General features: G+C 41.3%; 1 protein-coding gene and 1 non-coding gene across 2 annotated transcripts; one reads left to right on the forward strand and one right to left on the reverse strand.

Moving 5' to 3' along the window:
- Positions 1-3673: 3673 nt before the first annotated feature.
- On the reverse strand, positions 3674-27670 carry LOC130679587 (RNA polymerase-associated protein LEO1-like). The gene is made up of 9 exons (XM_057488805.1): positions 27587-27670; positions 26804-26949; positions 25983-26064; positions 17900-17994; positions 17292-17426; positions 15896-16031; positions 15071-15257; positions 12495-12592; positions 3674-3917 (listed from the first exon to the last, which is right to left on the reverse strand). Exons 1-9 carry the CDS (start codon positions 27665-27667, stop codon positions 3813-3815), a joined length of 1065 nt encoding a protein of 354 aa, XP_057344788.1. The 5' UTR covers positions 27668-27670; the 3' UTR covers positions 3674-3812.
- Positions 18432-18537, forward strand: LOC118928497 (U6 spliceosomal RNA). Its single transcript, XR_005031258.2, has one exon. It is a non-coding gene; the product is annotated as a U6 spliceosomal RNA (small nuclear RNA).
- Positions 27671-27852: the final 182 nt, after the last annotated feature.

A 27852-nucleotide genomic window follows, 5' to 3' on the forward strand; every position in this document is an offset into this window, starting at 1 on the left:
GTTGAGAGAAAATGCACAGTATTAATTTCCGTGACCAAAGTTCTTCACACAATCCTTAGCCCATCACTTCAACATAATGCCAAGATTCATAAAGCGCATCTCCACTTAACCAACCTCAAACTGACCCCTTGAGCCCAGCCCTCCAGAGCCTGACATAATGTGGACGGAGGAGAAAAGTGGCAGACTTGGTGGGTGGGAGGCAGCGATGCCGTAATAGCCAGCTTTCAAACAGCTTCCACTGATTCCTGCTTCTGACGCCCTCGCCCTCGCACAGTCCCCTCCAACATTGTGTCATGGCTGTTCTATGTGACCAGCAGATAAGAACCTCACTTCCAAGGGTCGGCCAGCACACGGGGGCTCTTCTGCCTTCCACCTTCTCTCCTGGGTCACTTCCTCTGGAGGAAGCCAGTGGCCATGATGTGAAGAAACAGAACTGCTTGGAGCAGCCCCTGTGGTGACAAACTGAGGCCTCCTGCCAAGAGCCGAGTGAGTGAGCCACCTTGGGAACACTTCCCTCAGCCCCAGGCAAGCCTTCAGCTCAGGGGCTCAGCTGCGCACTTGACTGCAGCCTCGTGGGAGACCGAGTCAGAACCACTCTGCTCAGCCATTCCCGACCCTTGAGACACAGTAAATGTTTGTTGCTTCAAGCGGGCCCTTGCAGGGGATGGACTCGGAAAAGCTGTGGGGTAGCATGCTGGTCACACATGATGTATCTGTTCCAACACTCCCTTCTCCTTAAGGTTTGGGATTTCATCCACATAATGCCAGGGAAGCTTTGGCATCCCAGATTCATAAAATGTAGGCCACCACTGAGTTTGTTTTATTCACTAACCAGGTACCAGAATATGGAATACACCAAATCACAGTATATGAAAAGTGTACCCACATCCATACATTTGGCCCCAAAGAGCCTGGCCTTCATTTCACATTCATATAGAATGCACTTCCACACCTGCTCTCCAAGCTTCTGCCTCTATTCATTAGCAAAATCTTGTAATTCTTTTGGTGTATAAGCTGTTTCTCCTCCAGTCAGTTTGCACCTTCTTGGCCAGAGAATGAGGAGCCCCTAGTGATGGGTCTCCTGGCAGAAAGTGGGTTGAACAGCACTTGGTGGCATGAGCCCTGAGGACGATGGGGACCGTCCCCACATGAAGTTCGTTTCCTCACACACACAGGGAAGCAAGCTGCTGCTTACAGGCCAGGGAGCCTCAGAGGGACAAGAAAATTTGAGTTCTTCAGCTTCATTGCACTCCAAGCAGACACCACCATCCTTAGCATCTTTCTCAGTCAATGCCCTTTCACATGAAAGACCTGAAGGGGCTGTGAATTCACGTGACGCTGTGATTCAGCAAGCACACAATTAATTGCTCTGTTTGATTTACAGCTACCTCAGTCCTTTTGACTACGAGGTATGAGAGATTCTTCTGGGATTGCTAGGAAAGCGCACTGGTTCTGACCCTGACTTGAGCTGAATGTTTAAAAACCTTAGCTTGTGATTGTCTCTCTGTTAGTGCTCAGGGCTCTCAGAGGATCCACCCCACAACGCAGTCCTGAGAGTCCTCAGCCCTGCCTGACAAGAGCAGCAGCCGCATGAGCCCTCAACCGAAGGGGCCCCTGAGCCATCACGGCGCCGCCGTCCTGTTTTCCACTGGCGAGGAGCTCAGACCTGTGTCCCAGCCCAGACCAATCTACAGATTCCATCTCTGAGAATTTACCTCTTGGAGAACCCACTCAGGACCCAGTTGGGCAACAGAAACAAACCGATTGTCTATACAGATAGAATTTAATTTGTTTTAAATTGAAATAAGGTTTGAAGTTGTTGATTAGCTAACAGAAGTATAAAACGAAAACTCTAAGGGACCCCAGAAATGGCAAATTCAGACAGTAACTCCCACTCCTAGAGGTGAGGGAACAAAGGGGAGAGGTAGAGTGATTAAACTTAAAAACTTAGAGAAGCGGCTGCCTCTCACCCATACCTGAGGGAAAGTGCCCAGCTGGTACTGACGGCTCTTGGGAGGAAAATGAAGCGGACTCTCCAAGTGCTGCTGAGAAGGCAAATTAGATGGAGCTGCTGGGGGAGCAACAGCCTCTCCTGAGGTGAGCGAGCACTGGTGCGCCCCCTAGACAAACTGCAAGGCAGCAGGAAGCCCCAGAAAGTTCCACCAGTAAACAGGAAGGAGCAAGCTCCCAGCCTTCCCCGAGCGCCCCCTAATAGGGGGAGCTGGCAAACCGGACATGTGATGGCAGGGCTTGGCCCCAGCATAGCTGAGGTTAGGGTAGACGAAGAGGGTTTGGAGATGAGAAACAAGAGCTGCACAACACGGTGAGCCCCCCAGAGCCAGCACTCCCAGAGTGCCCCGACAGCTCTGGGGAGGAAGTGGGGTGGAGTCCACGGATAGGGAAAGAGCAGTCGGTGTGCGCAGAAGAGCACCACCGCAAGGGCCAAGTATGCGTGTGGTGGATTTCAATCGTATCCACAAATTCTTTGCCATCCCAACTATCAAGAGTCAAATTTCCCTCTGAATATGGGCTCACATTAGTGACTCGCTTCTAATGAACAGAACATGGGGGACTTGGATGTGACTTTCAATGCTGCTCATAAAAGGTAATACCCAAAAAGGTAAGGCGTCTCTCCCATGGGTCTGCCTTGGGCGCCCACCTGCGGACCCAGCCACCACGCTGTGAGGAACAGGGCCTGGCCTAGGCTGTGACAGGTGAGGTACTCACCTTGGGCGTAAAATATGAGGGTGTCAGAATCCCAGGGATCAAGATAAGTGATTCTGTAATACAATGTTTTTTAAACTCCAAGTAAAAAACCCATGAACAAAATAACATTTTAAGAAGGGGAGCCATGGGGCCAGCTGCACTTGCGCAGTTCTTCTCGCTTGCCTTACACTAATCCCAGGCCCGTCAGATCCTGTTTGTAATGTAAAATTGTGAAATTTTCTATATCAGATTTTTTGCATTACGTTTTTTAACGTTCTTTACAAAATTACTCATCTGGATTACTGTAGTTGGATGAATAGGGAGCCCCTGCCCCACTGAAATTCCATCCATCCGGAACCTCAGAATGGGACTTTATTTGGCAATTCGGTTCTCGCAGATGTAATTTGTTAAGATGAGATCCCACTGCATTAGGGTTGGGCCTAAATCCATACTGGTGTCCTTATAAGCAAAGAGAGACCTGGAGACACACAGAGATACAGAGCAGACACCGCAGAGAAATGAGGCATGTGACGACACAGGCAGGGATTGAAGTTAGGCTGCCACGAGCCAAGGGTTTGCTGTGAACCCCCGCAGCTAGGACAAGGCAAAGGAGGATTCTTCCCTAGACGTGTCAGGTGGCTTGTGGTCCTGCTGACACCTGGATTCAGGTTCAGGAGCTGTAAAAAAACACATTTCTGTGGCTCCAAGTCACCTGCTGTGTATTAGTTTGTCACAGCAGCTCGAGCAAACAAAGGCAGTTCCAAAGGTCTTTTTAGGCCCCTATAAACTCAGCACCCCGGAAGGAGATGCCTCACTCACCCCATCTGACCCTGACCAGGAGGTTGTTTTGTGGAGGATGGAAGGAAGGGGCTGGGACACAGCAGCAGGAATTGACAAAAACCTAAGACTCAACATAAAGTGTTAACATATCAACTTACTTTGCGAAGTTAATTTCTCCAGCACAGACTTGATTTTAAAACCTTTTATTACAATTAAAATTACAGAAAAGCAAATCAATTCATTGCAATCAAAATAACTCATGTTTACATCATGTTTATAAAACAAACTGTACAATAAAATATATAAAAAGTTTTTACATTTTTCCTTCAATCATCATCATCTTCCTCTTCATCACTGATCACGTACTTCTTATGCTTTTTATTTGGTTTATCATCATCTTCTGCTTTTCTCTTTCCAGAAGGTTCACCCTCCTAGAAATATAAAACTTTTTAAATCATAAAGCCAACAGAGAATTCAACGCCAATTCATGAAAAAAGCTCTCAACAAAATGAGTATAGAGGGCAAGTACCTCAACATAATAAAGGCCATATATGACAAACCCACAGCCAACATCATACTTAACAGCGAGAAGCTGAAAGCTTTTCCTCTAAGATTGGGAACAAGACAAAGATTCCCATGCTCCGTGCTTTTATTTAACATAGGACTGGAGATCCTAGCCATATTGTACATAAAAAATCATACATATCTAAATTCAGCAAAGTTGCAGGATACAAAATTAATACACAGAAATTAGTTGCACTCCTACACACTAAAAATGAACTAGCAAAAACAGAAATCAGTAAAACAACTCCATTAACAATTGCATCAAAAAGAATAAACCTAACCAAGGAAGTAAAAGACCTATACCCTGAAAGCTAGAACACACTCTTTTTTTTTACTGCTGATTTATTCTTTTTTTTTTTTTTTTAAATAATTATTTTTTATTGAAGGGTAGTTGACGCACAGTATTACATTACATTAGTTTCAAGTGTACAACACAGTGGTAGAACATTTATATACATAATTCTAGGTTCCAGCTATCACCCTACCAAGCTGTTACAATATCTTGACTATATTCCTTATGCTATACATTACATCCCGGTTACTTATTTATTTTACCATTGGAAGTCTGTCTTTTTTTTTTTTTGTGAGGGCATCTCTCATATTTATTGATCAAATGGTTGTTAACGACAATAAAATTCTGTATAGGGGAGTCAGTGCTCAATGCACAATCATTAATCCACCCCAAGCCTAATTTTCGTCAGTCTCCAATCTTCTGAGGCATAACAAACAAGTTCTTACATGTAGAACAAATTCTTACATAATGAATAAGTTACATAGTGAACAGTACAAGGGCAGTCATCACAGAAACTTTCGGTTTTGCTCATGCATTATGAACTCTAAACAGTCAGTTCAAATATGAATACTCATTTGATTTTTATCCTTGATTTATATGTGGATACCACATTTCTCTCTTTATTATTATTATTTTTAATAAAATGCTGAAGTGGTAGGTAGATGCAAGATAAAGGTAGAAAACATAGTTTAGTGTTGTAAGAGAGCAAATGTAGATGATCAGGTGTGTGCCTGTAGACTATGTGTTAATCCAAGCTAGACCAGGGCAATAAAACATCCACGTATGCAGAAGATTTCTCTCAGAACAGCAGGGGGTGAGGTTCTAAGCCTCACCTCTGTTGATCCCCAATTTCTCACCTGATGGCCCCCCTGTGACTGTGCCTGTCTTAGGTTGTTCTTCCCTTGAGGAATCTTACCCGTCTCTGGCTAACCAGTCATCTTCTGGGGCCATACAGGGAAATGTAAGGTTGGTAAGTGAGAGAGAAGCCTTATTGTTTGAAATGGTTAGCTTTTTACTTCTTTGCATATTTATGCCCTGTGGCTTCTATGCCCAGCATTTGTCTTGAGGTATCTTTACCACTTGGAGGAGTTATGATACTCGGTAAATTTGATATGAGGCACGAATTCTATTTAAGAATTCGTTGTAATTAGGAAGGAAGAAGAAAAGCTATAGAAGTAGCAGGTGGAAGAAAACATGGGAAGATTGATTATTTCTTTGACAAATCTTCTTGTAGAGTAACTTCAGCATATATAGGTTTTAAGCTACTACTTAAATTGCGCACATACATTAACATAATAGGAGTATAGTTACATAACCAAAGCATATCTGTAATTACCAGCCATCTCCAGTGAAACCAAGAAAACCATTAAGGCACCTTATAGAAGACACTCTTAAGAGAAATTAAAGAGGACACTAATAAATGGAGATTCATCCCATGTTCCTGGGTAGGAAGAATTAATATTGTGAAAATGCCATTCCTCCTAAGGCAATCTATACATTCAATGCAATCCCTATCAAAATACCAACACCTTTTTTCAACAAACTGGCAAAAAATACTTCTAAAATTCATATGGAACCACAAAGATAATGACTGGTCAAAGCAATCCTGAGAAGTAAGAATGAAGCAGGGAGGATTATAGTTCCAAACTTCAAGCTTTACTACAAAGCCACAGTAACCAAGGCAATTTGGTACTGGCAGAAGAACAGACCCATAAACCAGTGGAACAGAACAGAGGGTCCAGATATTAACTCAAGCATATATGGTCAATCAATATATGATAAAGTAGCAGTAGATATACAATGGAGAAATGACAGGGTCTTCAACAGCTGGTACTGGCAAAACTGGACAGCTCCATGTAACCAAATGAAACTGGATTATTGTCTATCCCCATACATAAAAGTAAACAAGAAATGGATCAAAAACCTGAATGTAAGTCATAAAACCATAAAACTCTTAGAAGAAAACATAGGCAAAACTGTTGAATATAAATAAGAACAACTTTTTCATAAGCATATCTCCCCAGGCAAGGGAAACAAAAGCAAAAATGAACAAGTGGGACTATATCAAACTAAGAAGCTGCTGTACAGCAAAGGACACCATCAATAGAACAAAAAGGCATCCTTAGTATGGGAGAATATAGTTATAAATGACATATCCGATAAGGGGTTGTCATCCAAAATATATAAAGAGCTCACGAACCTCAACAAACAAAAATCAAATAATCCAATTAAAAAATGGGCAGAGGATCTGAAGAGATACTTCTCCAAAGAAGAAATCCAGATGGCCACCAGACACATGAAAAGATGCTCCGCATCACTAATCATCAGAGAAATGCAAATTAAAACCACATTACCTAGCACCAGTTAGAATGTCCAACATCCAAAACACAAACAACAAATGCTGGCAAGGATGTGGAGAAAAGGGAACCCTCCTATGCTGCTGCTGGGAATGTAAATTAGTTCAACCATTGTGAAAAGCAGTATGGAGGTTCCTCGAATAGCTCAAATTAGAAATGCCATTTGACAATGAATTCTACTTCTAGGAATTTACCCTAAGAATACAGGATTCCAGATTCACAAAGACATACACGCCCCTATGTTTATCACAGCACTATTTACAACAGCCAACAAATGGAAGCAACCTAAGTGTCCATCAGTAGATGAATGGATAAAGAAGATGTAGTACCTATACACAACAGAATATTATTCAGCCATAAAAAGATAACAAATCTTACCATTTGCAACAACATGGATGGAGCTAGAGAGTATTATGCTCACTGAAATAAGCCAGGCAGAGAAACACAAGTACCAAATGATTTCATTCATCTGTGGAGTATAATATCAAAGCACAAACTGAAGGAACAAAACAGCGGCAGACTCACAGAAGCCAAGAAAGGACTAACAGTTACCAAACGGAAAGGAACTGGGGAGGATGGGTGGGAAGGGAGAGAGAAGGGGACTAAGGGTCATTATGATTAGCACACATAATGTGTAGGGAGGGGCATGGAGAAGGCAGTATAGCACAGAGAAGACAAATAGTGACTCTATAGCATCTTACTATGGTAATGGACAGTGACTGTAACGGGGTGTGTAGTGGGGACTTGATAATGGGGAATATCTTGTAACCACAATGTTGCTCATGTAAATGCATATTAATGATACCATAATAAAAACAAACAAACAAATAAATAAATAAAAGCCAACAGAGTATTTCTCAGGAAGCTTAATCAAAATTAGCTCTGAACTTAATAACCCACTGAAAAACCAAAATAAAATAACTGCTTTCATAAGAACATTCAACAGATGAATAAAACAATAGTTTTATTTTATTTTTTCAGTGGTACTCTTCCGGACACCTCACTTTTTGTGAAGGAATTTTTCAGAATGTGAGATTTTGCCCTACTGAACTTAGGTTGAATAAATAATGTACCATTGTAGAAATGCAACAAATGGCAAAAATATTCATATTAGATTAAAATAAAGCTTGCATATAGCTATAAATGCAGATCCATATAGATGTAGGGTCAGGCAGCCCACAGTTATCAATGAGTTGCCACTGTCTTCCAACAAATTATTTTTAAGACTAATTACAAAAGTCAGACATTTTGTTCCATGCTAATAAACCAGCTACCAAAGTTTACTTAACTCCCCAAAATAACTAAGAATACACATAATTCAAGGTGTCTTAAAGTATAAGAGATCAACGGTAAGAATAGCAAGGCTTCGAGGGAAACACAGTTGACCCCTGAATAAAGCAGGAATTAGGGCGCCAACCCCACACACTTGAAAATCCATGTATAACTTTTGACTTCCCAAAATCCTAACTACTAATAGCCTACTGTTGGTTACAGGCCTTACCAAAGACACAACAGTCCATTAACACATATTTTGTAGTTAACATGCATTATATACTGTATTCTTATAATAAAGGTAGCTGGAGAACATTTTTTTCAAATTGTTACAAATCTTCAAAATATTTCCAATATTATTTATTGAAAAAAATATGCGTATAAGTGGACCCACGCAGCTGAAAGCTGTGCTGTTTAAGGATAAACGTATGTTCAGAATCCCAATCACGGGAAACATCCATGCTGAGGGGAAGCTGGGACTCTCCCAGTTCCAAGTCGCCAATGGCCCCGTACACAGGGGGGAAGAGCCTCTAACAGGTAAGGCAGGGTTGCCAGGAGGGGCGTGGGAGCCCCATGAGGGAGAGCTGGGAGAGGAAAGAGACGGGAGAGCAAGCAGCCCCCTGGGCACCCAGTCACTGCCAGCAGGACTGCCTCCCAGCCCGCAGCCCTCTCCTTAGGAAAGCTGAGGACCGGCTGTAAACCTCTCCTCCCCACTGTCCTCACGTTTCTTTCCACTCGGGTCTTTCCCTCTTCTACTGTTTCTCGTCTGACCCACTTTTCTGCCTTTGAAGTAATTTTGGTTTTCTAAAGTTTCTACTGCTTACAAAAATAAGGGAGAATAAGAAGCTCTATTATGCTCCTTTTCTGCAACTTAGGCCCCATTGGGAACGGGCAACTAGCATTTACTGTTCAGCTACTACATGTCACCGAGTTAGCCACTTTCATATCTGTTATTTACTATAATACAACTTCACAAGGCAGCAAGCAAAAAGCCCACTGAACACATGAGGAAACACACTCAGAAATGTGAGACAGCCTGCTCAAGGACATACTAGGGGTACAGGGTAGCCCCAGGATTCAACAGTCTGGCCCCGTCTAATCCAGGCCCCCGCCCTTTCTCCCTTACCTAGGAATGCTCTGATGGTAACACTGGCTCTCTGGTGTGGGAACTTAAAATCTGAAAACTCCCCTGTATCTCAGGCATACCCAGGCTCAAGGCATGTGGATGGGATCTGATGTACAAATAAGGAGAAGGATCTAGAGCAGGTAGGACCCATTTTCTCTTCTTTCCCATTGTAACCCATGGCCACAGCTTGACCGGGGTAATATTGGGAGGCAGTGGCAGGGGAAGTCCAGGCAGAGTTACAATCTCTGTTGTCAGGAAAGGGGAAGGGAAGGGTACAGGAAAACCTAACAGAGTATTTAGGTGAGGAAGGCAGCGGGTAGCTCCTGTAACAGCCGGCCAGGAGGCACTCACCAGGAATCGTAAAGTCAGACACTTTCAGGTTTGCAACTGCCCAGCCTGGAAGAAGGCTATTTCATGAATCACATTTAAAAATCTCATTTCTGAGAACACCAGGAATAAACAGAAGTCCCATGGCACTTCTCAATTTTCATTCACAGTTTCTGCTTGCCGAAAAAATGATATCTGCTTAGATGAGAATTCTCATTTGCCAATAATTCAATATACTACAAATGCACTGTTAAGATGTTTAAAAAAAGACAATGTAGACTAATTTAAAAATGTCTATCTAGTTACCTTCTATAATATGCCACGTCCAGGAAGGATTGGGAAATATTAGATGTTGTGATTAGCAAACAGTAATATAAGAATGAAATTCTCTTTCACACGAGAAAAGAGCTCACAGAAGCTTACAGTTCACAGATGGCCAAAAATCATCAAGACTCATTAAAACCACAGATAACAAGAACACAACATCTATTTCCTGCAATACAGCAAAACAATCCTTTGAAAAGCCCTCCCACTGAAAACAACTAATTATGGGTAAACATAAACAAGTCAGTGCGATTCCAAGAACATCAGATAATCGGAAGCCAAAAAATTAAAAAGAAAACAGAACCCACAGAGATATAAGTGTAGCACTAAAGCAGGCTTTCCCCTTGAAGACATTTACCAACTGTGTGAACGTGAGCTTTTGATTTTACACCTTGCAGAGTGCTGAGGACAGGAGACAAAGGCCAAGTGGAACAGACTAAGGGCAGAGCTCAAAAGGACAATAACTTCAGCTACAGGTGAAGCAGAAGTAAGCCCAGGACCACTTCTCTGAAGCAGGAGTCTGGAACAGTTTTGGGAGAGGGCCAGATAATAATTGTCTTAGACTTTGCAAGACATACAGTTCTGTTGCGACTATTCAACTCTGCCACTGTATCAGGACAACATCCATAGACAATATATAAATGAAGAAGAATGAAGAACAGGTAGCAGGCAAGATTAGGTCAGAGGGAAGTAATCAGCCAACAGCCAATTTAAAATAACTGCAAGGATCATAATTTCTAATCTCAAATGCTAGAACTAATTGACAGGGAACTAAAAACAAAAATAAAAATATTTCTAGGAAAATTCATAACCACAATTCAGAACTCATATTTCCAGGTATCTAAAAAGACCTTATTCCAAGAATATAATTTAATGTGATCCCAGGAGGCTGGTGCCCAAGGCACCTGGCAAATATATATCATTTTTGGAAGAACTCATCAATCTAGACCTCAAAACGTCCCTTGATCTGAGCACTCATTTAATCACAGAACACACAGAGAAGTGAGTCGTCATGAAACAGAGCCAGCAGAGGTAACACGCAATAAAGTCACATGTGTAAACATTTCAGACACTGGAATTATCAAACATAAAAGCCCTCATGTGCAGACTAAAAAATTTTAAGGACATAAAAAGGAGAAATTGAAAATATGAATTAGGAGCAAGACTTTAAAAAATGACCAATTTAAAAAAGAACCTAAAATCTATACATTTTTACATGGCGAATTTGAAAAAAAACAACAACTAAACCTCTAGAGATGGAAACTAAAACAAAGTGAAAACCCAAGGAAAGCAAGGGAACAGAAATTAGGCACAGCTAAAGACAGCAGTGAAATGGACAAAGGATCTGGAGAATCACCCCAGAATGCAGAGACGAAGACATGGAAAATAAGAAACTAGTTTGAGAGTCATGGAAGACAGAAGATAGGGTAACATGAATTTAATCACAGTTTCATAAAGAGAAAGGAGAGTGAATGGTACAGAACCACTAACAGTAGAGAAGAAGTGATGGCTGATAAATTTTCAAAACTGATGAAAGATACCAAACCACATATTGAGGGAGCCTAACAAATCCCAATCAGAAAAATAAAAAGATACGCAAAATGGGCAGCACAGTAAAATACAAGAACACCAAAGATTTCAAAAATCTAAAAAGATAAAAATAAATAAGTCCTCGGGATGTATTGTGCAGCATGAAGACTATAGTTAATACGGTATTGCATATACGAAAATTGTTAAGAGCACCAATCTTAAAAGTTCTCATCACAAGAAAACAAAATTTGTAATTATGTTTGGTGACAGATGTTATCTACACTTACGGTGCTGATCATTTTACAATATGTACATATACCAATTTCAATGTTGTACACGTGAAAGTATAAGATGTCAAATATATCTCAATGAAAGGAGGTAAAATATCTCAGTCCTCTTATAATTTGAAAAGGATACTGTTAAAAATATAAGTTCAAGTATTTTAAAAATACTTGGGAATAAGTTTTATTATTTCATTAATAGAAGTTTAAGTTATTCAATTACTTGACACTATTTCAAATACTATTTCATCTAAATAAAAAGAAAACAAGATTGGTGAAATTGGACAAGAGGATAAAAATGTACAATTTCCAATTATAAATAAGTCACGGGGATGAAAAGCTTAGCATACGGAATACAGTCAATAACGCTGTGATGACTCGGTAGGATGACAGATGGCAACTATACTCTTCCTGAGGAGCTTCTGCAATGTATATAATTCTTGAATCACTATGTTGTGTATCTGAAGCCAGTATAATACTGTATGTCAACTAGACCAATCAGAAAAAAAATTTTCTTAGCACAGGTTTTTCTACCATAAGGATTATCTCTGTAATTTAAAAAATATATTCAAAAGGAAAAGACAAAAAGGAGGAGATATACCCTCTCATCTACACACACTGAACAGTTCCTAGCTGTCCAGCTGGGCCTTGGTCTCAGCGCCCCGGGCCTCTTCTCCCAGGCCCTTCCACCCACCCAGCATGCCCACCCTGGCTGCCATGCCCTGCAAGATGACACTTTCAACACCCAGTGAGAGGTCAGAGGCGTCAGAGTCTCCTCTGGGCCACTCGCACACCTGCATTTATCCCACTGAGTTTCAGTACAGTCTATAGACAGCTGTCTGTGCTTCTGGGCTGGGGGCTCCTCTTCATTCCCGGGGTTGACTCAGGCATACAGGGTAAACCCCTATAATTAAGTAAGTACATTTGGTTTTTACCTCATCACTGGTGAGTTTCTTTGCTTTCAGTAATCTTTGAGCCTTATCTTCTTCGGATCCCTCATCACTGTCTGAAGAAGAGATTCTGCCCTGTTCCTCTGAAAGCAAAGGAATAAGATCTGTGACTGACTTTCAAAGACAGGGATCAATTCATGCCTAGGTTTTTCTTTATGAGTGCTTTACTTCCTTCTGTACATTTTTCCCAGAGAAAACAAATAAAACCTTTTTGATTTTTAGATATGTTGAAACAAAGCACTTACCCTCTCAAAGACAAGAATCGCCCATCTGACCACTTTTAAATATTCAAAAGGCTTGTGTGCAAGGTGACAAAAGATACACACACCACAATTCTTCCAAAATAAGCTACTAAAGCCTGAGTCATTCTTCCATGGGACTAATATTTAATTCTGAAACAGGCTTTGAAGATAAAACCAAGAGGTGGTTTCCAGGTCCTGTAAAGGACCTGGCAACCTTTCTGTTGCCAAGAGGACATTTCAAAGGGAGATGCAAGCAATCAACAGTGCTGACACCCCAGCCCAGGGGAACCGCGGGGCAGAAGAGCAGCCGCTGACTTTAGCCCAGGACTAACCCCCTCACCTCAGAACACAAAGCCTGCCCCTTCTCCCCATTCTCTGCCTATCTGAGCACTGGACAGAACGGAACGCTAATGAAGCTGTCTATTAAGTTTTTAATCTCTGGTGAGCTGAATATGATATAATTCTCTCCCTAACACAACCTTCATTTTTTGTTTTTATTTAGTTCTTATGTGGTTTACTTACACAATTAATCTTTTCAGTGAGAAATCAGCACGAAAAGAAAAAGGAAAGGTCTCTGTACTCTATGTAGTGTGCAAATAATTACTAGGTAGGTAAGGAAGGGTGTAAGAGCTCACAATAAAAAATACAGTTACTGTAAGAAAAGGAGAGAGGAGATTTATAGGATGGTCAGGGAAGGGGATATCTGAGTGTGTTCTTAAACTGTATCACCCAATAGGGAAAAAACTAGGATGCACAGTCACCCATGGTATATTGTACATTGCACAGTGATTACCAAAACTCTATCTGGGGAACTAATCTGGGGAGGATTAGAGCCCCTTTTATAGATGGGGAACACATTGTTCAGAGATATGATGTCACCTGCCTGAAGCTGAAGAATAAGAACAGTAAAAATAGTTTTAGGTGACATTTATTTAGTACTTGTTATGGGTCAGGAGGTGGGTGAAGTACTTTATACATATTTTATCATTCAATTCTCAAAACCTCATGCTATAAATCTACTGTTCATATGTTATTTCTCCCCTGATGAGGTAACAGAAGTGAGGTATTATAACTTTCCACAAGTCACCCATCTAAAAAGTGGCAGAACTGAGTGAGATTCAAACGGAAAGAATCAGGAGTCCAGCCCAAGTCTTCCATCGTTACGTTCAGCTTGCTTTTCAGCAAGTCGTCTTGCTGCTGACTGTGGGGAGACGTCGGGGCAAGGATTGTGGCTGAGACACATGCCTCAGAGGGCAGACGACCCTGGTTCAAGAACTGCCCACTTACTGTGTGTGTTTGGGCAAGTTACTCAACCTCTCAAAGTCTCTTTTTCTTCAGTAATAACAAGACAAAAGCGGACCGTGAGGGCATTATGCCAAGTGAAATAAGCCAAACAGAAAAAAACAAATACTGTATGACCTCACTTACACGTCAATCTAAAAACAAAAACAAAACACTCAGCTCATAGATAAGAGAGAACAAATTGACGGCTGCCAGGGGTAGGGGCTAAGGCGTGGGCAAAATGGATGAAGGGGGTCAAAAGTTACAATCTTCCAGTTACAAAGTAAGTTCTAGGGATGTACCGAACAGCATGGTGGCTATAGGTAATCGTCCTGCATTGTGGATCTGCTAGAGAGCAGATCTTAAAAGTTTCTATCACAAGAAAAAAATTTCTTAACTGTGCATGGTGACAAGTTAACTAGATTTATTGCGCTCACCATTTTGCAATATATACAAATATTGAATTGTTATGTTGCACACTCAAAATTAATATAGTGTTGTATGTTAATCACACCTCAATTAAAAAAGAAAAGAACAGGACAGTGATAGTAGCTGGGTCATAACACCATTAGAAGGATCAAGCAGGATGCATATGAAGGGTCTGAGTGTTGCCTGGGATTCGGTATGTGTTAAATAAATGTTAACCATTATGCTAGTTGTGAAGGAAGGGAATATGCAAAGGAGAACTTTGAAAGGAAACAACAAGTATTTTCTGAAAACTGAAACTTTTTGATTCCCAATTAGTGATAAAAAAATTTGAGAAATGTTCCAAATATAAGTGGCAAACCTTCAAACCAGAAAGCAGAAGCTCTAGGGACTCGTCTGTAAGTAGGAGCTACACAGTTCCTACCCGTTCAGGCTCACCTGGAGGAATTCTGCAACGACTAAATTCATTAGACCTTTAAATATATCCTCATTAACATAGGCTCCTTAAAAATAAAATGTCCAGTGGAGCATTCAGAGTATACCAGTTACAAAGAAAAAGCAGTTATAAAAAAGTGAACCCTGAAAGGACATTTACTTTCCGCACAAGCTTACCCCGAATGCCCCCTTTGTATCGGTTTTTAATGGCCGCCAAGCTGATGGACTCCTCGCCCTCCTCCTCCTCGTCGTACCGATCAGGTTCCAGGTAACTGGCACTCGGCCCCCGCTGGGGCTGTTTCTCTCTCATTCGGCGCTGCTGAGATTCCCTGCGAATAGAAGCCCTTAAACGTTCTTGTTCTTTCTGAAAAGAAGCAAATAAACAACTCAGCTTAAAGAAAGGAAGTATCTTAGTGCCCACTTGAAACCACCTTTATTATAAGAACCTGTAAATGCCCAGCCCAGAGTAACATGTATTTCCTGGGTCCTCAGAGCCCAGTTCTCCCCATTTCACGCGCCGTCGGCATCCGCAGGGATCAGCTTGTTCGGCCCCGAGGCATGAGGGCACCGCGCCAGGGTCAAGGCCATGGGCGCCCTCCCACCGCCCCCCGACCAGAACGGGCGTCTGTCCGGCATTCCGCACATGGGGGTTCACAGGGCAAGACCAGCGTCGCAAGACTCAGGAACGTCCTTCTGACCTTCCTATATCACTTCCGATGATAGCTGCCAAGGGTTTCGTTTTTTAAATTACGAGTTTCCCTCTGAAATCTCACAGATTGAAGAGAGAGCACCTGAGCGCCTCACCACCTGGATGCCTCACTGACATTCCTTGGTTAATGACACTCACAGGGCAGCTGGCTCCCTGACAGCTTTAACAGGTAAAATGGCCGTGGCAATAAGAAATCGAGAATTCATAGTGTGGAGAGTCACTGCTTGTCCTCTCTGTGGAAAGCACAGTTCTTAATGCCCCAAAAATCCCAGGATAAAGCTCAGCTGACATACCTTGATCATTCCTGTGCGTTCACGTTCAGGATCACGGCAGAGCATTGGTAAGATCCTCATCTTGTGTGTCCTTGAGCACCTGTCAGCACGCGGCAGCGTCACCTTCCTGTGGGTGGCACTGTCCTCAGAATGAGGTCTGCGAGGACATGGACAGAAATGGGTTTGCTAAGAACATTTGGAGGCCATCCTACCAACAAGCAAAAGCAGCTGTGGGAAATGACCACTGCCCTCAGCAGAGCAGGGAGGCAGGGCCACAGGTCCTGGCGCTCGGGACCTTCCTCGTTCTCTGACTCTCGGAGAAGATCCCTCCTCTGCCCCACCTGCCGGGAGAGCTGATGGGGTGAAGAGGATGGGGAACAGGGGACCAGGAGGTAGGGTCCAGGGCTTTTTTTTTTTTTTTGAGAGGGCATCTCTCATATTTATTGATCAAAAGGTTGTTAAGAACAATAAAATTCTTTATAGGGGACTCAATGCACAATCATTAATCAACACCAAGCCTAACTCTCAACAGTCACCAATCTTCTGAAGCATAACGAACAAGTTCTTACATGGTGAACAAATTCTTACATAGGGAAAAGTTCTTACATGGTGAGCAGTGCAAGGGCAGTCATATCACAGAAACTTTCGGTTTTGATCATGCATCATGAACTATAAACAATCAAGTCAGATATGATTATTCATTTGATTTTTATAGTTGATTTATATGTGAATCCCACATTTCTCCCTTATTTATTTTTTTTAATAAAATGCTGAGGTGGTAGGTAGATGCAAGATAAAGATAGAAAGCATAATTGAGTGCTTTAAGAGGGCAAGTGTAGATGATCAGGTCTGTGCCTATAGACTAAGTATTAATCCAAGCTAGACAAGGGCAACAAAACATCCACGGATGCGGAAGATTTCTCTCAAAACGGGGGTGAGGTTCTAAGACTCACCTCCGTTGATCCCCAATTTCTCACCTGATGGCCCCCCTGCGACTGTGCCTGTCTTAGGTTGTTCCTCCCTTGAGGAATCTTACCTGACTCTGGTTAACGAGCCATCTTGGGTCCAGGGCTTTTACAGAGAAAACCCCCAACTACAGTCAGAGGAGAAAGGATATAAAGTCCAGGTTCCATGAGGGTGGCAGAGGCCAGGAGGCACAAATTTATAACTAAAGATGAGACCTTCTGCTTGAATAAAATTGGAAGGAAGGTCAAAGCAAGGAGGCAAATCACAATAGGAGGGCCGTCAAGATAGCCCAGGGGGACAGTAACAGCTGAAACAGAAGCAGCCTGTGGTCCTTGGGGAACTGCATTTCAAAAGCATGTCAGTCAGGGCTGAGCTGGGCTTTCCACACAACCTCTCCGCCTTGCTGCTCTTTAACTGCGAGTAACAATACAGCAATATGAGTAGTAGTTACCGAAAGGTGAGCTTGGATTTAAAGATGGCTTGTCCTTGGAGACCAGTGGCTTCCCTAACAAACAGGTGGTTGAGATTGCCCTGCAGCGGGGTTTTGTAGACATCAAACACTTCATTGCCTAAATGCAAGGACAGGCTGGAAATGAGAAATAGTTAAGGTGGGTATTTCATGAATCCTATGGCTTCCATTCTGCCTTGTCAGCTTTACTTAAAATGCTGGGAACTGCAGGACCCTGTCCTCATACTGCATTCGTAAGAAAAATGAAGAGAAGATACACTGAATAACTAACCTATCTCCTTTTAAAGTAATAGGTAGTGAAATCCATCCTCCTTTCAACTTGAAATATAATCGTCATTTTCCCAATCTCTACCACTTCATTGGTGAAACACAAACTATTTTTCAAGAATATAAATTTATAATGATCTGGGAGCTAACGTTGGGCTTTCACCTCAGTAAGGCAGATATGAATGAGGTCACAAACTGGGTCCCTTCTAAAGCCTCTCACCAGCACAGCAGTATGATTTCAACCCTCTTTATTTCTCTCAGGTTTCCCAAGCAAGGCCGCTCACTCTGGATATTTCCATATTCTTAAGATATTATGTGCTCACCTGTCATCTGACCACTTCACAATCCGAGCGTTGCTTTCTTTAATTTTATTTCCTTCCTCATCCCGACGTATCCTCCACCGTATAGTATTTTCTACCTGGCTCAAAACACAAAGGCTTTAGAGAACCAGCGCGACTTGGGGCATGGGTTTTTTGTGTGCTCAAGTGACTTAGTCACGTGCCAAGGATTCATAGGTAGTGACAGAATAACAGCTGACTAGGCAACACTGAGCCATCCTAGAGATACTGGTTAAACTAACCAGACCCTTTGTTTAAATCTTTCTGAGCTCCAAGTCATAGCAGTGCAAGAAGCTAAATACAGTGCAGGGTGGGGGTTGTATCAGACACCTTAAGAGCTAAAGAGGGGAGGGGAGGGACTTTGGGCCCATGTGAGGTAGGTAGTTAAAATTGAGCCATCTGCCTATTGCAGGGCCACTGGAAGGGCTATGAGCCCAATGAAGGAAGTGGCCATTAGTCTACAGGGAAACTCCGGTAATTTGTTTTAAAAAAATTTTCTTTAAGGATATACTATTGAGCGCTCACTTTGGCAGCACATGTACTAAAATTGGAACGATACAGAGAAGATTAGCATGCCCCTGCGCAAGGATGACACGCAAATTCGTGAAGCATTCCATATTTTTAAAAGCATTGTAATAAAGAAAAAAGAATATACTATTAATTAACAACAAACTAAAACCTGAGACTTGTGCTTTGCTCTGTTTTTTGTTCAGATTCACTGCACCTCCCCATATGGCAGAGAACTCCAAACCACACAAGTAGCACAAAAATGACCCTGCCCACTGCCACCATCGGGATCCATGGCAGAAGCTCACGCAAAATCCCACTGAAGAAGAAGACAACCCTGTGGAAGCCGTGGTAGCGTTTTGCCATCCCAGGCCTTCTTCAGAGGCACAGCCTAATGGCAAGATTCCTCTTTGTGCATATTCTGAATTTCCACATGGAGCCTGAGAGATTTCTGTTGTGGAAAATTGCTAGGATCCATTCACTATAAAATGTGGAGGCAATTCCAAATACCTAGCTCCATTATTATTTGTCCTGAAAGAAATAGCTAACAATTTTCAAGAATTTTTATCTTTAATTCTGTTGAAAAATTAGAAATGCCAAAAAAAAAGTAAGGAACAATTCTTCGGTGGTTTAAAAGAAGATATGTACCGGGAAGGGGCTCAAGATGGCGGCGTGAGTAGAGTGGCAGAAACTTCTCCGAGAACCATATATATTTTTGAAAATGCTACAAACACAACTATTCCTAAAAGAGATTCCAGAAGATACAGTACAGCAGCCGGGCTACATCTACATCTGCGAGAACTCAGCATCTCAAGGAAAAGGGTAAGATACAAAGCCCAGCGGGACCCAAGCACACCCCCCACATCCCAGCTCACCGGCGGGAAGAAAAGAATCAGACAGGGGAGGGAGTGGAAGCACAGGACTACTAACTCTGCACTGGAATAATCTAGTAATCTACACCAGGAGGACAGACACGCATTGCATGATGTACTGGATATTAGAGAAATGGAAAAATAAACTCCGAGACAGAGACCGTGAGCAGGTCCCCATGGCCACCTCCCCTGGGACAAAAGAAAAGCGGGCACTTTTTAAGTCTTAAAGACACAAGGGCTTAACAGGTGGAAAAATCATTCTGGCACACTCAGCACAGCAGGCTGGGAAACTTAAGGAACTTCAGGCGCCTTAACACCCTGGGGGATAACACATCCCCAAAGCCCCTCATGGTGATAACCAGCCTGCCATTCATTCCCCATGGTTGTCGCTGCAAACAAACCGGCTGACCCACCACAGCTGTGGAGCAGCCATAGAACAGCCCCAGCCACAGCAAAAACAGAGTCTCCTCCCAGCACGCAGAGAACCAGAACAGAATCAGATGCTGCCGCCAAGGCAGAACTACCCAGTACATACAGAGGAAGCCAGAGCAAGGTCCAGAAGGCATGGAGGAGCACCATTCTCACAGAAGAACACATCCAGCATGTCTGCAACCTCCTGCAAGGCCCTCAGCTATTCCGAGGGCCGCCACGCCCACGACACCTCAGGAGATTATCCCAGACATTGCTCCCGGTGTTTGGGAAAATGGCAGAGGCAGCGGAAGCTGGAGCAAGGTCCAGAAGGCATGAAGGGGTGCCATTCTGGCAGGAGAACACACCCGGCTTGTGTACAATCACCTGCACTGCCCTAGGCTATCCCAAGGGCCACCCCATCCATGGCAGCTCAGGAGATTATCCCAGAGACTGCTCCCTGTGTGCAGGTAATAGACACAGGCAGCGGAGAATGGCAATGTGACCAGCAAGCATGGAAGGACTTTGTTTTCCCCGCTGACACATGCGCAACCTGCCTACAACCACTTCTATTGCCAAGAAAGGGCAGAAGAATCTGGACCCGTCAAAAGTCACTCGGACAGCCCCAGAGAGAGGGCCTGGTGAGATAGATATAACCAATCTTCCTGAAAAGAATTCAAAATAAAAGTCATAACCATGCTGATAGAAGTGCAGAGAAATATGCAAGAAGTAAGGGATGAAGTCAGGAGGGAGATTACAGAAATGAAACAATCAATAGAAGGTCTTAAGAGGAGACTGGACAAGATGCAAGAGACTGTTAATGGAATAGAAATCAGAGAACAGGAATACAGAGAGGCTGAGGCAGAGAGAGATAAAAGGATCTCTAGGAATGAAAGAATAAGAGAACTGTGTGACCAATCCAAATGAAACAATATTTGCATTATAGGGGTACCAGAAGAAGAAGACAGAGAAAAAGGGATACAAAGTGTCTTTGAAGAAATAATTGCTGAAAACTTCCCGAAGTTGGGGAAGGAAACAGTCTCTCAGACCATGGAAGCCCACACATCTCCCAACACAAGAGACTCAAGGACGAAAACACCAAGACACATAATAATTAAAATGGCAAAGATCAAAGACAAGGACAGAGTATTAAAGGCAACCAGACAGAGAAAAAAGGTCACCTACAAAGGAAAACCCATCAGGCTATCATCAGACTTCTCAACAGAACCCCTACAGGCCAGAGGAGAATGGCATGATATATTTAATGCAATGAAACAGAAGGGCCCTGAACAATGAATACTGTATCCAGCATGATTATCATTTAGATTTGAAGGAGGGATTAAACAATTAGCAGACAAGCAAAAGGTGAGGGAGTTTGCCTCCCACAAACAAACTCTACAGGATATTTTAAAGGGACTGCTCTAGATGGACGCACGCCTAAGGCTAAATAGATGTCACCAGAGAAAATGAAACCACAGCAAAGAAAACAGATGAACCAAAAACTAAGTAAAGGCAAAAAATGAAATCAACTATCCACAAAACCAGTTAAAGGAAACACAAAAGAGTACAGAATAAAACACCTAACATATAAAGAATGAAGGAGAAAGAATAAGAAGGGAGAGAAATAAAGAATCATCAGACTATGTTTGTAATAGCTTACTAAGAGAGTTAAGTTAGTTACATAGTAAAGAAGCTACCTTTGAACCTTTGGTAACCAACGAATACAAAGCCTGCAATGGCAATAAGTACATATCTATCGATAATCACCTTAAATGTAAATGGACTGAATGCACCAATCAAAAGACACAGAGTAATAGAATGGATAGAAAAGCAAGACCCATCTATATGCTACTTACAAGAGACTCACCACAAACCTAAACATACACACCCTAAAAGTGATGGGATGGAGAAAGATATTTCATGCAAACAATAGGGAGAAAAAAGCAGGTGTTAACAGTACTCGTATCAGACAAAATAGAATTGAAAACAAAGAAAGCAACGAGAGATAAAGAAGGACATTATATAATAATGAAGGAGGCAGTTCAACAAGAGGATGTAACCATTATAAATATCTATGCACCCAACACAGGAGCACAGACATATATGAAAGACATACTAACAGAATTAAAGGAGGAAATAGAATTCAATGCATTCATTTTAGGAGACTTCAACAAACCACTCAATTCAAAGGACAGGTCAACCAGACAAAATAAATAAGGACACACAGGCACTGGACAACACACTAGAATGCACGGACCTAACAGACAATGACCAAATTAAAATAGAGATCAGGCAATATATGGAGACAGACGACAACAACAGCACAAAGCCACAACTTCTGTGGGATGCAGCAAAGGGAGTTCTAGGGAGGAAAGTATATAGCATTCCAGGCCCATTTAAAGAAGGAAGAACAGTCCCAAATGAATAGTGCAAAGTCACAATTATTGAAACTGGAAAAAGAAGGACAAATGAGGCCCAAAGTCAGCAGAAGGAGGAACATAATAAAGATCACAGAAGAAATAAATAAAATTGAAAAGATTAAAACAATGGAAAAAATCAACAAAACCGTGAGAAAATAAACAAAATAGATAAACCCTGAGCCAGACTTACTAACAGAAAAAGAGAATCTACACGCATCAACAGAATCAGAAATGAGAAAGGAAAAATCATGATGGAACCCGCAGAAATACAAAGAATTCTTAGACAATACTATGAAAACCTATATGCCAACAAGCTCAAAAACCTAGAAGAAATGGACAGCTCCCTAGAGAAATACAGCCTTCCAAGACTGACCAAGAAAGAAACAGAAAATCTAAACAGACCAATTACCAGCAATGAAATTGAATCCGTAATAAAAAAACTACCCCAAAACAAAACCCCTGGGCCAGACGGATTCAACGCTGAATTTTACCAGATATATAGAGAAGACATAATAACCATTCTCCTGAAAGTTTTCCAAAAAATAGAAGGGGAAAGGAATACTTCCTAACTTATTCTAAGAAGCCAGCATCACTCTAATACCAAAACCAGGCAAAGACCCCACAAAAAAAAGAAAATTAGAGACCAATATCCCTGATGAACATAGATGCAAAAATATTCCACAAAATATTAGCAAAACGAATTAAAAAATACATCAAGAGAATCATACACCATGATCAAGTGGGATTGATCTCAGGGATGCAAGGATGGTACAACATTCGAAGATCCATCAACATCATCTACAACATCAACAAAAAGAAGGACAAAAACCACATGATCATCTCCATAGATGCTGAAAAAGCATTCAACAAAATCCAACATATACTCTGATAAAAACTCTCAACAAAATGGGTATAGAGGGCAAGTACCTAAACATAATAAAGGCCATATATGACAAACAATCAGCCAACATTATATTTAACAGTGAGGAGCTGAAAGCTTTTCACCTCAGATTGGGAACAAGACAGGGGTGCCCACTCTCCCCACAGCTACTCAACATAGTACTGGAGGTCCTAGCCACGGCAATCAGACAAAACAAAGAAATACAAGGCATCCAGATTAGTAAAGAAGTCAAACTGTCACTATTTGCAGATGACATGATATTGTACATAAAAACCCCTAAATACTCCACACCAAAACTACTAGAGCCAGTATCTGAATTCATCAAAGTGGCAGGATGCAAAATTAATACACAGAAATTGGTTGCTTTCCTATACACTGATGATGAACTAGCAGACAGAGAATGCAGGAAATTAATTCCATTCACAATTGCATCAAAAAGAATAAAATACCTAGGAATAAACCTAACCAAAGAAGTGAAAGACCTATACCCTGAAAACTATAAGGCACTGTTAAGAGAAATTAAAGAGGACACTAACAAATGGAAATTCATCCCATGCTCTTGGCTAGGAAGAATTAATATCATCAAAATGGCCATGCTGCCTAAAGCAATCTACAGATTCTATGCAATCCCTATCAAAATACCAACAGCATTCTTCAATGAACTGGAACAAATAGTTTTAAAATTCATAGGAAACCGCAAAAGACCCCGAATAGCCAAAGCAATCCTGAGAAAGAAGAATAAAGCAGGGGGATCACGCTTCCAAACTTCAAGCTCCTCTACAAAGCCACAGTAATCAAGACAATTTGGTACTGGCACAAGAGCAGACCCACAGACCAGTGGAACAGAATATAGAGTCCAGATAATAACCCAAACATATATGGTCAATTAATATATGATAAAGGAGGCATAGACATACAATGGGGAAAAGACAGTCTCTTCAACAGGTAGTGTTGGTAAAACTGGACAGCTACATGTAAGAGAATGAAACTGGACCATTGTCTAACCCCGTACACAAAAGTAAATTCTAAATGAATCAAAGACCTGAATGTAAGTCATGAAACCATAAAACTCTTAGATAAAAACATAGGCAAAAATCTCTTAGACATAAACATGAGCAACTTCTTCATGAAGATATCTCACCAGGCAAGGGAAACAAAAGCAAAAATGAACAAATGGGAATATATCAAGCTGAAAAGCTTCTGTACAGCAAAGGACACCGTCAATAGAACAAAAAGGCATCCTACAGTATGGGAGAATATATTCATAAATGACGTATCCAATAAAGGGTTGACATCCAAAATATATAAAGAGCTCACGCACCTCAACACACAAAAAGCAAATAATCTGATTATAAAATGGGCAGAGGATCTGAACAGACACTTCTCCAAAGAAGAAATTCAGATGGCCAACAGACACATGAAAAGATGCTCCACATCGCTCATCATCAGAGAAATGCAAATTAAAACCACAATGAGATATCACCTCACACCAGTAAGGATGGCCACCATCCAAACAACAAACAACAACAAATGTTGGTGAGGTTGTGGAGAAAGGGGAACCCTCCTACACTGCTGGTGGGAATGTAAATTAGTTCAACCATTGTGGAAAGCAGTATAGAGATTCCTCAGAAAACTAAAAACAGAAATACCATTTGACCCAGGAGTTCCACTCCTAGGTATTTAGCCTAAGAATACAGCAGCCCAGTTTGAAAAAAGATATATGCACCCCTATGTTTATTGGAGCACTATTTATAATAGCCAAGATATGGAAGCAACCTAAGTGTCCATCAATAGATGAATGGATAAAGAAGATGTGGTACGTATACAGAATGGAATATTGTTCAGCCATAAAAAGAAAACGAAACCTACCATTTGCAACAACATGGATGAAGCTAGAGGATGTTATGCTCTGTGAAATAAGCCAGGCAGAAAAAGAGACGTTATCAAATGATTTCACTCATCTGTCCAGTATAAGAACAAAGAAAAAAACTGACGGAACAAAGCACCGGCAGACTCACAGAACACAACAATGGACTAACAGTTACCAAAGGGAAAGGGACTGTGGAGGTTGGGTAGGAAGGGAGGTACAAGGGGGAAAAAGGGGCATTATGATTAGCAGACATAATATAGGGGGGTGGGCATGGGAAGGGCTGCATAACACAGAGAAGACAAGTGATTCTATAGCATCTTACTACACTGATGGACAGTGACTATAATGGGGTATGTGGGGGTGACGTGGGGATGGGGGAAGTCTAGTAACAGTAATGTTGCTCATGTAATTGTAGATTAATGATACCTAGAAAAATACTATTATAATATTTAAAAAATAATAAAAAGAAGGTATGTATCATCTCCTCTAAAAATATTCTGAAAAAAATGGAGCTAGAGGGAATTATACTCAGTGAAATAAGGCAGGCAGACAAAGACAAGTACCAAATGAATTCACTCATCTGTGGAGTATTACAACAAAGCAAAAACTGAAGGAACAATATAGCAGCAGACTCACAGAACCCAAGAATGGACTGACACTTACCAAAGGGAAAGGAACTGGGGAAGATGGGTGGCAAGGGAGGAATAAGGGGAATAAGGGCATTACAATTAGCACACATAACTTAGGGGGTTGGCACGGGGAAGGCATTACAGCACAGAGAAGACAAGTAGTGACTATAGTATATCACAGAGCTGATTTACAGTGACTGTAATGGGGTATGGTGGTGGGGACTTGATAATGCAGGGAACCTAGTAACCACAATGTTGCTCATGTGATTGTATATTAATGATTTCAAAATTAAAAAAGAAGGAAAAAACTTCTGAAAAGACTTTGAATTCCCTGTTCTAAACAGTTATTTGTTAACAGTAAACACAGAAGATTATTTCATAAGCTCAAGTCTCAAGATGTTATCCCAGTGTTTTACTTTCTAAAACAACTTTAAAAAAAAGAATGAAGTATGAAACAGTACCTTTAATTTTAACCTGATTTTATCTTCCTCATCAAGCACTTTATCTTCAAATTCATCTTCATAATACTGAGGCTCAAAGGGCCTACAAATTGTTTTTAATGTCATATTAGCCATATTTAAATAAGTAATAAAAATGATTAATACTACATAAAATAATCATCTTTACAACCAATATGTTAAAAAAAATCACAGTAGACAAATAACTTCAAATACAATCTCAAGGAAGTATGCAAACTAATACACTTTTTGGAAACTTGATTTGAAAACCTATTACCGGAAATAAAATTGAAATGGGACTAATAATTCTGTCTTCTGCATTTGATGAAATTTCCCTTCTGACACACAGGTGACACATCTAAATTTCCAAACGTTTTAAGAAAAGTGTCACATTAAATCACACAAGAGCTTGCACTCCTGCACCTTATGTGAATAACAGCCATCACAATATTCTATTGTCTGAAATAATTATCTTTTCTACATTCACAATGGCATTTCCATTGAACATTTGTCATTTCTCTACCAAACTTTCTTGTTCTTTTTATGGTTTTTCAGCTTAATACTTGTGAACAATTCCTTCACCACTGTGATGTATTTGTTTATAAGAAAGTGCCAATATGCTACAATTATTAGCTTTAAAACTCTCTTGCACTAGGAAGTAATTCATCATTTTCCTACCACAGCATATTCTAAATCTTTTTTTTAGTTACATGAAATATCTCCTATCTTTGTGATCAACCAACTCATGATAAGAAGAACACTTACATTCCACATATTTTTATTCAACATCATGAAAGAAAAAAGTCTTTAACCAGTCCTCTTACTTGGGTTCTACGCTGAGAAATCTGGGCAGTTTAACCAAGTACATTTCACTTCCTAAATCAGAGTTGACACTGGGAATTTCTATTTCTATTCTACTTTCAGAAATCAGCTCTTCCCCACGCTGGTCCTGAGGTAATCCACTTTCAGCCTAAAAGAGGAATCAGAATGTGAGACCTTGAAGTGACATTAAAAATGCTCTAGCTCTTCTCCCGTACCAGGCAGATCAGGTTTGACAGGAAGTAAATTTAAACACCATGATAAGGATAAGACATTCAGCAACCACTCCAGGCCCTTCCCTCAAATTTAACCGTTTCTCCCATTAAAAGGCATCATGGGAAACAAGATCCGTTAGCCTGCATTACCAGAACAAATATCTATTTGTTGCTGGCATACCTCCTTTGCACAAGACACTCAGCAGCACAAGAGTGAAAGCTCGCAGTCCTTCAGCACTGCCTATCACAATCAGAGAAGAACGGCAAACAGCACACACATCCCGGCAGAGGTGTGAATGAGAAAAACTTTTAAATCAAAAGTTTTCAAATGATGAGCCTCACAGTCCAGCCTCCAAAATTGGGCTTCAGCGTCAGCCTGAGCAGTTCCTTCTATGTCCTCTAGTAACCAAAAATTCCCAACATAGCTAAGACAGTCACCCACATATCACGTTTAAGACGCCTTACTTAGTTATCCATGTCCTTTCTCCACATAAGACTCAGATCCGTCAGCCATTGGGACTTCTTGCTCAGCTTTGAACATTGGGATCAGTTAAGATTAGTGATCATACTTACAACAGGCTGCCCTGGAATAGGTGGTTGATCGTCCCCGTCACTCTCTGAGGAAATGTCGTCTATGTCTCCAAACAGATCCATGGCCCCACTAAAATCTTCCATGTTGAGAGAAAATGCACAGTATTAATTTCCCTGACCAAAGTTCTTCATACAATCCTTAGCCCATCACTTCAACATAATGCCAAGATTCATAAAGCGCATCTCCACTTAACCAACCTCAAACTGACCCCTTGAGCCCAGCCCTCCAGAGCCTGACATAATGTGGA

Source organism: Manis pentadactyla, chromosome 11, assembly GCF_030020395.1.
Source record: "Manis pentadactyla isolate mManPen7 chromosome 11, mManPen7.hap1, whole genome shotgun sequence".
In the NCBI taxonomy this organism is placed as follows: Eukaryota; Metazoa; Chordata; class Mammalia; order Pholidota; family Manidae; genus Manis; species Manis pentadactyla.

Bases quoted from the DNA above. Each gene is read 5' to 3' on its own strand.
- LOC130679587 (XM_057488805.1), bottom strand. From the start codon at position 27,667: ATGGATCTGTTTGGAGACATAGACGACATTTCCTCAGAGAGTGACGGG. The intron at 26,950-27,586 runs GTAAGTATGATC...TTCCTCTTTTAG, and splicing joins CTATTCCAGGGCAGCCTGTT to GCTGAAAGTGGATTACCTCA. The intron at 17,995-25,982 runs GTACTGTTTCAT...GTTTTGAGCCAG, and splicing joins AAATCAGGTTAAAATTAAAG to GTAGAAAATACTATACGGTG.